Here is a 14,311-nt window from a genome sequence, read left to right on the forward strand (position 1 = left end):
GGGGGCGGGGGGAAGCTTGGGGGGCGGAATAAAAGAAAGGAGTTTCTCCCTCAAGCTGTTTCCTCTTGTCCCGGTGATCCTCTGACATCTAGCTTGGAGACACGTTTTCCTCAGTGGGCTGTTGGGTTCCCAGGGAACTGACCCATCAGTGACACGAAGGGTGATGTTTCCTGTTGCCACTTGGTCTCTGAAGAGACTTTGGGAAAGAAAGGAAGCTGATTTTGCGTTGAATTTTGCTTGATCAATTTTCATAGGAGCCAGCTGCATTGAAATGAATCACCAGCCACCTTCTAAAATCAACTACATGCATCTTTTGTAAAACCACCGTCCGTTTTGTGGTAGTTATAGGCTCTTTTGTGCAAGTTAGTCACACCTGGAGTTAGAGCTTTCTCGGCTTTCTTTACCTGTGGCAGAGAGCAGTACCCACACGAAATTATTTACTACCTTCAACAGATTTTTTTGAAATCGCTTTGCAACTTCCTTTTTATTTATTTACTTACTGAAAAATTTATTTTTTATTGAAGTATAGTTGATTTACAATGTTGTGTTAGTTTCAGGTGTGCAGCAAAGCGATTCAGTTACATATAAGAATCTTTTTCAGATTCTTTCCTCTTCTAGGTTATTACAAACCATTGAGCAGAGTTCCGTGTGCTATACAGTAGGTCCCTGTTGTCTATTTTATACATAGTAATGGGTATGTTTCCATCTGTAATGACAATCCAAATCTCTGTGACTGGTGTGAACCTGCCACTACCAGGGAATATCTCGGTAAAGTACAATTTGATCCTTAGCGCTGAATAAAAATCATGCCTTTAGTGCAGGTGGAAACCTGCCCTATCGTGCAAATGTCACAGCCCTAAGAGGCCGCAGCGCGGAAGCTGTTGCCATCCTGGAGCTGTGTTTGACACAGCTGTTTTATTCACTGTTCATCTCAAACTCTTTATCAGCATTTTTAATATCTTTAGCAGCTGCAGTATTTCCTGCTAACTTTTCCCCCTACGCTTGGAAAGCATTTTTCTCTTCATCCTTTACCCATCATTTTATTTTATGTGAAAGTCTGAATGAGTCCCATGGCTTTTATGACAGCGAAGGGAGAGTAGTTCTGTTCCTTTCTCTTTGGTTGCCATGTAATGTAACAAGCAGACAGAAAGGTGCATAGCACACAAATGTTGGATTTCGTAGCTAATGACAACATGAAAACCTGTGTGGTGACCACTGAGGTCGCAGCCCGAAGCGCCCACTCACCCCCTGCCAGTCACAACCCCGCCTGTCCCCCGGAGGCAGCTGCTGTTCTGACTTTGCCATAATTTCCTGACTTTTCTTTGTAGTTCTGCTATTTTTGAATATGGGGGTGTGTGTCCACAGTACGGTTTAGTTTTGCCAGGTTTTGCACTTTATGTAAAGGAACCCTACCTATTTCTCACGATTTATTGATGGCATTGGAGTCGCTCCCACATTTTGGCTATTATGAACAAGGCTACTGGGAACGTTTTTGTGCTGATTGGTGCGAGGGTACATGAGTTTCTCTAGATGACCAGGAGTGGCTTTGCTGGATCACAGGTGTATGAATCTTCAACTCCACGAAACGCTGCCGACTTAATTTCCAAAGCTCTCGTCTGGGTTAGACTCTCACCAGCAACGTACAAGGGTCGGCAGTGTTCCATTTCCTGACAGCACAGTGGTACTGGGTAGATGTGGGCCTCAGGTCAGCACAGACCGGGTGGGTGGTCACTCAACACAACTGCACTAGAAAGGAGTCTGCTCTGTCTACATCCTCCGAGGGACCTTGAGGATATTGTTGGAGACAGGAGCTTTACAACTGAATTTCACTGATGCTCAGAAAAGAGCCCAGGAAAGGAGCTGCAGGAACTGCCCCTGCTCCCCTGCCAAGGGGCCGGCACTTACCAGCACTCAAGATTGTCAGACTTCGTCATTTTTGTCTTGCTGGGTGGTGGTTTCTCCCTGTGGCTTTATTTGCATTTCGCTGATTACTGATTAGATTGAGTTTCTTTCACAAGTTTGTTAGTCATTAGAATTTCTTCTTTTTAAAATGCCCATCCAAGCTTTTGCCTATTTTTCTATTTTTCTTATTGATTTATAGGAATTCTTTATATATTCTGGACACTAGTCCTTTGTCAGTTTTATATATCAAAGAGGGTATATTTTCTTGTTACGCCTTGCTGTACTTTGCCATGGATATATCGATGTAAATGAAGACCTATTTATGAACTCTTAAACAAATTATAATGAAACCTTTTTGATTCAAATGTAATATTAAAAGGACTTTTTTTTTTTTTGGCGGTATGCGGGCCTCTCACTGTTGTGGCCTCTCCCGTTGCGGAGCACAGGCTCCGCACACGCAGGCTCAGTGGCCATGGCTCACGGGCCCAGCCGCTCCACGGCACGTGGGATCTTCCCGGACCGCGGCACAAACCCATGTCCCCTGCATCGGCAGGCGGACTCTCAACCACTGCGCCACCAGAGAAGCCCCTAAAAGGACTTCTGTTAGTGGGATTTACTTTAAATTTACTCTTTACAGCCATGAAAGGTCGTACTGTTCGTAATTATGCATTGAGATGGAAATCAGTTTAATATATTCATAATTCCATTATTTTGTGTAGGTGTGGCTTGTGATAATGACCTAGGACAATATTTTGTCAGCTTTATATTACTGTCTTTTCCATATGTTCCCATGCTTACTTTATTTTATATACTGCATTCTTCATTTTTCCGTAAGGCATGGAAAGCTACTACTAAGTACAAATCAAAGGAGAATATAAAAGGAAAAGTTTTAGCAGAAAAAGCAGTATTAATGATAAGAAGAAAAATCACTAACTAGAGTTGACTGTTAGCTGTAAACTAATACTTTTTTTTACCCATTGGAAGGTGTGGAAATAGAAACATACTTCCTTTCCTTTTTAAAAATAATTCCTTTTGTTAAAAAAAAAAAAAAAAAAGGGAAAGGTAATCTCCTGAATTTCCTCAGACATCCTAGCGTAACTTGAGAAGGCAGCATAATCTGCCTCAGCCAGGATCCAAAACCCAGGGTCTCTCAGCCTCAGCGCTGTTGACACTTGAGCAAGGTTCCGCCTCCTCCCCTCTAGTGAAAGAAACCCTTTTCTCTGTCTCAGTTTATTTTCCTGTCTCTGCTCAGTGAAAACCTCCTTAGAATACTTCTGCCTCTGAACTAGGGTCCTTGAAGCACTTTAAGTCATGAATACTCAACCTCATCTGAAAGCACCGAAAGGTTTCCTCTTGGGTAATGCTCTTTGGCTTCTAAGAAGCTTGGCCTTGTACTGGGAGCCATTAAGGAAAACGTGGAGAAACCACGGTCCAGCCTGTCTGTGGGCAAACCACCTACTTCTGAGAATCCCCCCACGGTCACTCGCCTGGGTCGAGAGGGAGGCCCTCTTGGTCACAGAGCTCTGGGCCCGACTCTGCGAGGCCCCTTCTGTGTCCCGTCTGGTCTAGAAAGGAGCGCAGGCAGAGCCTGAGGCTTTTCTAGACCTCCACCCACTAGAGACTCACTTGGACCACAGCTCTGGCATCCCTGTCAAAGTGCTCAGGGTGACCCGGAAGGAGGCCGCACGAGTGGTCACTGCTCCCTTGAGTCCAGGACCCTAACCCTGTCCTGTCACCAGCACCGGCTCCTTGTCCCCGTGCCCTGCCTCCACCGGGGCCCAGCCGCCCAAGGATGAGGGCGGAGCCTGCAGAGGTCGGCCACCTCAGCCTGCCAGAGCCTTTCGTAGAGGAATACCCAGGTTCTTTGATGTTGCTCCGGAAGCCTCCAAGATCTCGCTTCAGTTAATTTTAACCGAGGCCAGTTGGACACTTGTCCGGGAAGTTGTTTCCTGCACGTACCAACTCTGCTTGGCTCTGTGCGGTCCGTCAGGTTCGCCCAGAGCGGGAATGCTTGGGTCAGCAGGCGGACTCTCAACCACTGCGCCACCAGAGAAGCCCCTAAAAGGACTTCTGTTAGTGGGATTTACTTTAAATTTACTCTTTACAGCCATGAAAGGTCGTACTGTTCGTAATTATGCATTGAGATGGAAATCAGTTTAATATATTCATAATTCCATTATTTTGTGTAGGTGTGGCTTGTGATAATGACCTAGGACAATATTTTGTCAGCTTTATATTACTGTCTTTTCCATATGTTCCCATGCTTACTTTATTTTATATACTGCATTCTTCATTTTTCCGTAAGGCATGGAAAGCTACTACTAAGTACAAATCAAAGGAGAATATAAAAGGAAAAGTTTTAGCAGAAAAAGCAGTATTAATGATAAGAAGAAAAATCACTAACTAGAGTTGACTGTTAGCTGTAAACTAATACTTTTTTTTACCCATTGGAAGGTGTGGAAATAGAAACATACTTCCTTTCCTTTTTAAAAATAATTCCTTTTGTTAAAAAAAAAAAAAAAAAAGGGAAAATATATACTCATTCACAAATTTAATCAAAATAAAAGAGAACCAAATTCTGCCCCAAATTCTGCCCCCCAAAGACCAACCACCATTGTTGAGTTTCAATGAGTGTAAGCTGTGTATTTGCTAATAATCGTGTGACCTGAAAAGGGACTGGACATTTTCACATCACCGTTCCTTAGACTTGTGTCTTTCTTGGGGGCAGGTGCTATCAGGCTGTAACCCACCAAGTAGAGGTGAACTGCAGGATGACTCGTGGTGGTGACCAGCTGCCACTTCCTCCTTCCTCACCCTTTTTTGTACTTCTAAGAGAACTATGGAAACAGAAAGGAAAGGAAAGGGGCATGTGATTGTCTCTACTTCTGCTTTCCAAACTGAGAAAAAGCTTTCCCAGGAGAAAATCAAGCTTGAAAGTAAGCACATCATTGAGGCAGGTCCCAGAAAAGATGCCCTGGGGGAACTGGATTAAGTAGGCAGTATTTCCCGAAGTACGTTCTGTGGGGTGTGAAAAGGTACACAAAGAAGTGTTCCGGGGTCTAGCAAGTGTGGGGAATGCTGCAGTTAATCGACTCATCTTCCCTGATGGACTGTCGCACTCGCGCTGCATCTCCTGGCACAGCGGGTGGGGCAGGCCGTGGTCCCCAGACGGTTCAGCCCAGAGCCCTTCGTTCACGCAGAATCCAGTTCTCTTTGAAAACTTTGGGAAGTGTTTATTTGACTCTAGTGTATTGTTTGTACTTTAAAGTTAGTAAATTTTTTTCAAGTGCAAAGCTTTTTCTTTTCTGATTATAAAAATAATACATATTCATTGCAGTAAACTTGGTAAAGAGTTAAAGGTATGGTGAACAAAATTTAAATCACCCATAATTAAGCCAGTCCTCGGTGTATTTTGGTGCATTTTCTTCCAGACCACTGTCAGGGTTTGTGTGTACGTAGGAGTATATAGAGCTTTGGTGTGTGTGGTTTTTTGGATAAAGAACATTTTGTTAATTAGAGAAAATGGTGCAGTGCATATATGGAGCTGTATTTTACCATTGTTTTATAAAAAACCTTTTGATTTCAGAATCATTCTAGGGATTTTTTGGTAAAGATAGTACAGAGAATTCCCATCTACCCTTTACTCAGCTGCCCCTAATGTTACATGTACAGGTTTTAGATAATGTTATCACTGTAGAGTTCATAGAAGTTTCTTCTGTCTATAACTAAATATTCTTCTAAGTCTGCATGAAGTTTTTGATAAATCACGGCCTCCCTTCTTTTCTCTCCCTAGGTTACTATAACAACAGTACCAAAGTGGCTGTAAAAACCCTGAAGCCAGGCACAATGTCTGTGCAAGCGTTCCTGGAAGAGGCCAACCTCATGAAGACCCTGCAGCATGACAAGCTGGTGCGGCTGTACGCCGTGGTCACCAAGGAGGAGCCCATCTACATCATCACCGAGTACATGGCCAAGGGTGAGCGCCACCCGCCGGCACCCATGCTTGTGAAGGCCGGACCCTCAAAAAGGAAAACACCTAAACGTTCCGAGAAGACGCAGATACTCCCAGTTGTAAAACAGCAGGCTCACTCCCAAAGCATCAGCACATATAGGAAAATGAAGCCTTTTCATAAACCGCCGCCCTGCAAGTCATCTGTTACAAAATGGATCTGTCGTCTTGCTAGTTTCTCTGCACTTGTCTCCACATACATATTAGCTCCAAGAGTCGTACCCCATACCTAGTCAGCCCCCAGGAAGTATCTTTCAAATAAGTAAATATGGATATCAAGTAAGAGTATTATTGTTATGGGTTCAGCATGTGAGTTCTCAAAATTTCAAAACCAGTTCCATTTCCTCTTTAGCGTCATCTAAGTGTTCAGGATGTCACTTCAAAATGTAAATATTTTTAAAGCTTGTCAAGGTCAAATTCCTGTGTCATCGCAGAATCCCTGAGGAAGAGGTTTCAAGCTACCATCTTTTCTCCCACTGTTGTCACCTTCAGATGAAGGATCTTGAATCACCACCCTTCTCCCTGCAGTTCAGTAGAAATACTAATAAACTGCTAAGTGATTTCTAAAGAATCTTCAGAAGGAATGAAGGAGGAAAAGACACATAAGCCATAATCCAGAATTAACAATGGTCTCCTGCAGAATGGAGATTATAGTGTATGTCATAGCTGAATAGGTTAGATAGATGATTGTTACACTTTCTTATTTAATATATGTTAATATTTCAGAATATTAGTCCCTCAGAGTCCTTCCCATAAAGAACATTGTTTTTTAAAAAGCCCAATTGCCTGTGGCTTAGGTTGCTACGACCCAGAAACCAGGCTCAGGATCAGACATTTAAGCAGGAGTTCAGTAGATACTTGTTGGATTAATTAATTAATAATATTTCTTAATCGTAAATGTAAACATGACTTTCTCCGGATAACAGTGCCTACCTTGTATTGAGCAATTACTATATGTCAGACTGCTCTTGGTGTCTTCCCTGGGGGATCTCACTCAATCTTCCCAGCAATCTGAGGGCTAAGTACCACTGTTCTGAGTTGTGGATTTTTTTTTTAACTTTTAATTTTATATTGGAGGATAGTTGATTAACAGTGTTGTGTTAGTTTCAGGTGTACAGCAAAGTGATTCAGTTATATCGTACGTATACACGTGTCAATTCTTTTTCAAATTCTTTTCCCATTTAGGTAGTTACATAATATGGAGCAAAGTTCCCTGTGCTATACAGTAGGTCCTCGTATCCACTGTAACCTTGGACAGTAGGTTATCCATTTTAAATATAGCAGTGTTCTTTGTGGATTAATTGAGCGCTTACTACCTGCCGGCTCCCTGGCACGTGCTTTAAACCTGTCCTCCCGCGGTCTCTGATAGAGCTCCTGGGACCTACCCTCTTGACAGGGACTCAGACGAGGTACAGAACTTGCCCAAGCCTACCCTCAGGTTGGCACTCTTAAGTTCTAGAAGAAGCAGGTCGCGTTTTAGAGATAAAGCCCCTGGAAGCAGAAGACTTTGCCTGTGGGCACGCGCCCCTTTAAGTAAGGTCTCACTTTCCTCCAAAGCGCAGTTGGTTCATCAAATACTCATTGGGCACCTGGGGCATGGCTGAGATCCGTGCTGGACACGGAGGGCAGTAGCCCAGCTGAGTGGCTGCTGTGGACACAGGCAGGCCGCCTGGGAGGACTGGCTGGTTTCTGTCCCAGAGAAGCTCCGGGGATCAGGTGCTGCAGGACGTGTAGCGTGGTGGCAGGTACGAAGTGCTCAGTAGCAAGAAAGCAGCGTCCACCGTCACCTTTTCTTACCTGGAGCTCAGGTACATTTCACATCAGGTCAAAGGAGACAGGTTAAAGGGGACTGGGTTTGACCCACATCAGGAAAAGGCGCCTTGTGACCACACAGATTTACAAAGCAGTCGTTTTGCGTGGTCCCCTCGCCCCACCCTGGCCTGCCAGTAGGAATGATCTTTTGAATTTTGTTTGGATTTTTTTCTTGTGTGTTTGAACTACACTAACGACCTTCCTCTATCAACAGGCAGTTTGCTGGATTTCCTGAAGAGCGACGAAGGGGGCAAAGTGCTGCTTCCAAAGCTGATTGACTTTTCTGCTCAGGTGACGTATGATAAAACGGGCATATGCTGTAAGTTTGCAAAACCTCCCTATTTCAGACTCGGGATGGAATTGCACTTCCAGGGAGAAGGCCTTTGCGTTGTGTTTCCCAGTAGCGGTGATAACAAAAAAATCTCCCAAAGGATGTGTCTTTGGAGGCAGCGATGGGTGTTTCCCTTGGAATGTGTGTGCGCACGTGTGGAGTGTTGACTTGGATGCCCTTGTCTCTGACCCACGTCCACCTCTTTATACTTGTATTCATTTCCGCACGAGAGATAGGAACAGCACGACTGAGCTGGTCACTTTGCGGGCATTTTGAAGAAGAACTCCACAGGGTGTAAGCACAGCACCTTCCAAGTGATGCATCTGTGGTGTTTAAGTTACTGCTCTAAAGTACTGATGCTTTTAAGTCCTCAGTGTTCCCGACAACAGAGGAACTGTCTTCCTTCCCTCTCTACCCCCTTTCACTCCTTCTTGTTGGGTGTGTCTTTAGGATTCTGAGAAATACTCATTCATAGCATTTCTAGTACTAGCCTAAAAGTTGCAGATTTGTTTAGTTTGGAATCACATGATGTTTTCTGAAGTGTATCTAAGAGGAGAGGGAAGTTACCCGGAAACCCAGCCCTGTGCCTGGCATCGCAAGGAAATGCACATTTGCATGTTGCCAGCTACTGACTTTTCAGGGTTTCGTTGTGTCTGTCAGTCATGTTCAGCGATTTGCTTGTCTCTTGATATTGGTCATGGGTGGTTCATGCTGGGAAGACCACGTACCATAAAGCCCAAAGGAGCATGAGAAGTTTCTAGAAGTTCTGGGAAAGGGGGGTCGTTATGGTCTTCATTTCTTGTGCCCATTTCTTCCTCAGACCCTCTTTTAAAACTTGGGAACTTGATAAGGCCTTCTTGGGGAGATGAGGCTGAAGGAATGAGTTAGTCCACGGGTAAAGCACTTTGAGGAAAACCCAGAACACATACTGTGCAGCAGAGTGTCAGGGGCAGAGCCGGAGGCCAGCGTCCTGGACCGGAGCTGGTGCCGAGGCTCGGCCACTTGGTAGCCACTGTCAGGAAGGCCTTTGCCTCCTTGGGTCAGTGTATTCGCTTGTCCGAGGGGCACGGTCGTTGCTGCTTCAAGGGGATGTGTTGAGGGTTAAAGTCAAAGCTTGGGTCACTCTTGGCACCGATGAACGAGGCCCTCCGCTCGCCCTGTTGGATGAGGGTGTTGAGAGGGTGTGGTAAATGCTCCCCAGAAAGGAAAAGGGGCTGACAGGGGTGTGCAGGAGCGGGGCCCGTGGCCTGGAGGCCTGAGTGGTCATCCCCGCCCCAGTCCTAAGGGTCTGATCTGTGCCTACCGTTCTGTAGGGTGGAAATTAGCATGTTGGGGCGTGTGCTACACCTGAGTAGGACTTCATCTTGTCATGTGGGCATTTTGTATTTGATTTTGTATAGCTTATCTCATAAAACCTTGACATCTTTGGAGGTTTTAAGGTCCAAGTCAAGGCCTCCGTCTCTAGTCTTTAACTTTTAAATTACTTCTATTACTACAAAGGTTAACTTTTTCTAACAGAAACGAGGTGGGGGGAAACGTTGCTTTTTAAACCTTTGTAACTCGCAAAGTCAACTATCACAGAGCCGGGCACTGACCGTGACTTTCAGGTTGTAGGTTCCAGGAAGGGCCGGGTGCAATCAAGGCCACTGCCACTGGTCGCCATCCAAGCCAGAGTACCAAATCCAGCTCACGAGATGATGCTTTTGCTTACCTGTCTCAGGCCGGCTTTCCCAGCAGTGACTGCCGGGTACAACATCTAGTTTTAAGTGCAGGAGTGTTGAGTGCCCGTGGAGAGGCAGCTGCACTCAGAAAGGCCCTGGCAGGTGGGGTCAGCACGCAACTCATGGTCTTTACAACAGAATCCGTGTCCTTTCGAGTCCGTCTTTGTTCACGGTGCAAACCTTGCCCAGACTATTCCCCAGCCCTTCCCTCAAGAGGGGGCGCGTGAGACCTGCCGCCCCTTAATTATCATCTGTTTCATCTGCTTGTGGCTTTTCTTATTATAATATTGGAGGGGCCTGCACCTTGGCAGCGAGGGCGGGACCTGTGCCCCCAGTCTCAGTCTGAGATCATATACCACACACATCTGCTCCCCCGTTCACCATGCCCGCTGCCCCATCGCACTGGGATACCGCCTGTTCCCTTTATGACTGGCAGTAGCCAACACTCCTCCGTCTTCATGTGCCTTTCTGAAATGATCTCTATACAAAGAAAGTCATCTCTGAATTTTTTCTCCTTTTTCTCTCCATCCTGTGCCAGTAATTAACATTGTAGCTTTCCCCTAGTGAATAACTCAAGAATAGTAAATATGAATAAGGCTGGCCCAAGGTGATACAGGACAGGGACTTCCCTGGCGGTCCAGTGGTTAAGTCTCCGTGCTTTCAATGCAGGGAGCGTGGGTTCGATCCCTGGTGGGGGAACCAAGATTCCACGTGCGTGGTGTGGCAGAAAAATAAATAAAGAAGGTGATACAGGACACCCGGATACCTAATAATCCCGCCTTTCCTACCCCTTTTCTCCATTTGACTATTTAGAGTGGAAGTAGGGGAAAGCAGAATTGGTGAGTCCATGGGGTGTTTCCAGTAGCCTGGAAAATACGTTTACACTTTCCTTTTTCCATTTGCATTGTCAGTAGCATCAGAGATTCGGGAAACTGAGTGTTCACAAGAAACTGTAGTTAAATGCAGCAGTTTTTCGCAATGGGAGGCTGAGAGTAGAAATAAACCAGTTGACTGACTCCCAGCTCCAGAAGAATAAGGAAATGGGGGAGATGGGAGGGGGGAGGGGGATGGGAGGGGGAGGGGGAGGGGAGGGGCAGCGCTGGGACTATTTCCAGACCCTCCTCTGGCCTCTTCTTCCCTCTGGCCACCACCTCCTCCCCCAGGCTCCTTTCCCCTCCCTGTTCTCCCTGAGGGCCCATCGAGACAGGAAGGAGGTGAGGGCACGTGATCGTTCACGTGAGAGCTGATTTCATCACTTCCTGTCTCAGGATGAGTTCTGAAAGGCTCTTCGGAGCCCCAGTATAATCCACAGCCCCCGAGCCATGTCTCAGGCCACACCCGGCTTCCTCTCCACTTAATGGAGATTTAAGAAATCCCAAATGAATCAGCCCTATCCAGTGCCTTCTTTCTTGTATTAAATGAAGGCATCTTGGCCTTTTTGCGCTGAAGTAGGAAAAATGACCCCTTTGCAAAGGAAGTTTGATAACTTCAGAGCAGAGAGACTCTGCCTAATTCCCTTCCAGCCCTTGCCTCATGTGAGAGAAGAAAAATGAACCTGGAAAGAGGAGGGGCCGAAATCTGTGGGAACTCCCTTCAGCAGAGGCAGAAATGCAACCGTAGACTTGTCAAACGGAGAGGAAGAGAAGTGGGAAATTCACAGCTGCGACATGGAAGTCAGATAAATCACGTTGTAATGCAGGCCAGGGAATCAAAGCATTTCTTGGTCTCTGGAGGCAACATCCCTGATGTATAAAAAGTACCAAAAACGAAATGGACAATTAGGTGTGAGTAAAACCGTAATAAAAACAGGAGAATCAAAGTTGTTGTTATAATCATGGCAGCAAGTAACATTTCTTTAACTCTTTCTAGATGATAAAACACTTCTGCTTCCATCATTAAATTTGAGCCCAACAACCTTGAAAGCATTTATGTTGTTATTTAATACATTTTACAGATGAGGATACATTTTAATACATTTTACCTTGGACTTGCCCAAGGTTACAGAAAAGTGGGTAGAATTGCTGGGCTCCATCCTGATTCCTCTGACTGTAAGTGACTGCTTCTTTCGTCTGCATCCCACTGTCATTCCGTGAGCAGAGTTGCCCCTATGATGATTTTGCACCTGACACTATGCTGATATGCATTTTCCCCTTTTATGGATTTTGATTATCAGAATTAATAACGTCTTTAGCATTTTTTTCCCCAAAAAATCTCTATTACCAAGATGTAGATTTTTCTGTCACAAAGTGGTCGTGCTCAAGATACAGTTTGCCCCTTAGTGTTAAAGTTCAAGCCACATTTAAGTTGGAAATTGGGAAAGCAAGGCGGGTAGGATACCTCAGTCTACCATCATGTGATTCTCAGCCAGGTTAGTACAAAGGCCTTTGACATCAGAGCTTCTGGGTCCGCCCTCATTATGGTATCTACTGACCAAGAAAACAGCATATAGACTGGGGATCCCTTGTAATAACTCTAAGTTGGAACCCACCAGTCTGTTGGTGGTAAATGGGGTCTGAAGTGTCTGGAGGGGGCTGTCCCGGGGAAGTTTCTGGAGTACTTGCCAATGAGTGGGTCTCCTCATTCTGTCTCTTTGTAAAGAATCGAAAAGATAAGTTAGGATCTCATTGGCCAGCTCAAGGCTCCCCTCCATACCTCCCCCCACCCACAAAAGATATCATAATGAAGCAACTACGTTATTTTCAAAACCTTTATTGGTATTAACCCCTAATTAATAGTGTCATCACATTTAATCTAGCTAAGCTGGAGGAAGACTCACATCGAAGCGCTGGATTAGGTTCAGTGGCGCGTGGAAACTCAGGTGACAGACTTGGTTTGCGTCTCAGCCGGGAGGCTGGGTCCCCTCTCCACCTGATATCTGATCTCCCCTCTTTACACGGGAATTCTCATACGTGACTCTAGGGAGGCCACGTTCTCAGCTCTTCTTTCAACCACAAGACCTTCGTCCAGGGGAAGTGGGCAGCACTGCAGAGACAGTTAATTCCACAAAATCGTCTGAGCCAGGTCCGCCCTGTAGAGGGCTCACACGGCCATCAGGACACGGTAGTCCCTCGCTGTGTGCCATCGAGGAACCACTGCTTGGAAGCCATTCCCAATGTAAACTGTCTTATAGACACGGTGGTTCTCTCTTTCTACACAATATGACAAGTATCAGTGTCATTTTGTGAATGGAGCTACTGATGATGTTAATGGTGGAGAAAGCATTGAGCTGAGAGTTGGAAAACCTGCTCCAGCCTGGGGAGAATCATCCCTTTGGCCCTGGGGTCCTCCTCTGTGAGAGGGCGCCACCAGTCAGCTTTCCTGTTGCCTGGGCTCTGATGTTCTACGACTAAGAAAATCTCCTCCTGCTTAGAATATCTGTGTCAATTGTCACCTAAAAGTTAAAAGGAATGCTTCTGAGTACATTCAGAGGATGCTGATATAAGATTTTGACATTGCTCTAAATAAAGGAATATGAATGCATCATACGAATGTAGTACCCAGGTGACAGGCATGTAAATCCTCTGTTACCTTTTCTGAATAATGAATTGTATGTCTAAGACTTAAACTTCAGCCATAAAAACTTACAAGACGGACAAATGAAAGCAGAGTTACTGTCAGCATTGCAAAACTGATCATACACAGCTTCCTCCTGAAAAAAGTTGGAAGAACAGGAAGCTGTCATTTTAGAATAGCATAAAGGGCTTCCCTGGTGGCGCAGTGGATAAGAATCCGCCTGCCAATGCAGGGGACACGGGTTCGAGCCCTGGTCCAGGAAGATCCTACATGCCGCGGAGCAACTAAGCCCATGCACCGCAACTACTGAACCTGTGCTCTAGAGCCCACGAGCCACAAGTACTGAGCCTGTGTGCCACAACTACTGAGCCTGTGCTCTAGAGCCCTTGAGCCACAACTACTGAACCCGCATGCCACAACTGCTGAGCCCGCGAGCCACACTACTGAAGCTCACACACCTAGTGCCCGTGCTCCACAACAAGAGAAGCCACCACGATGAGAAGCCTGCGCACTGCAAGGAAGAGTAGTCCCCGCTCACCACAACTAGAGAAAGCCCGCGCGCAGCAACGAAGACACAAGGCAGCCAAAAATTAATTAATTAATTTTAAAATAAAATAGCGTAAAACAGGAACTTTTTTTTTTCTTCTCTTAGGCAGCTGGGGTGTCTGGCATATTTAAGCAGAGGAACCACGACTGGTTGTTTAACACAGCAGAAAAGGCAGAAGTTATTCTTGCTTTAATTTTGACTGGAAACCTTTCTAGCACCAATAGCAAGCTTTCAACTCATGTCCAGGGGGAGGTGGTGGGACTTCTGGTCTACGTGCCAGCCCTGCCTCTTATCTGGGAATGATTTTATCCAGGCGGGGCGAATTCAGGTCAGCATGACTATAAGTCACAAAATAATTTCCTCTTCAGATACTCATCTTGGAAGCCTGCAAGGCTAGAACCAAAGTAGTTTAGGAGCGGGCTGGGCTTATTACCAGCTGCTCTTTTTTTTTTTTTTTTTTTTTTTTTTTTTTTTTT

General features: G+C 45.5%; 1 protein-coding gene across 3 annotated transcripts in view; it reads left to right on the forward strand.

The window, feature by feature from the left end:
- Window positions 1-14,311, forward strand: part of LYN (LYN proto-oncogene, Src family tyrosine kinase) — a 58,576-nt gene that overhangs the window by 17,670 nt on the left and 26,595 nt on the right. For all 3 annotated transcript variants that reach the window (XM_007464035.1, XM_007464037.1, XM_007464036.1), the window contains exons 7-8: window positions 5,696-5,878; window positions 7,938-8,014. In XM_007464035.1, the coding sequence (XP_007464097.1) occupies window positions 5,696-5,878; window positions 7,938-8,014 (260 nt within the window). The remainder of the gene's footprint in view (window positions 1-5,695; window positions 5,879-7,937; window positions 8,015-14,311) is intronic.

This window comes from Lipotes vexillifer, unplaced genomic scaffold (assembly GCF_000442215.2).
Source record: "Lipotes vexillifer unplaced genomic scaffold, Lipotes_vexillifer_v1.1 scaffold69, whole genome shotgun sequence".
Lineage (NCBI taxonomy): Eukaryota > Metazoa > Chordata > Mammalia > Artiodactyla > Lipotidae > Lipotes > Lipotes vexillifer.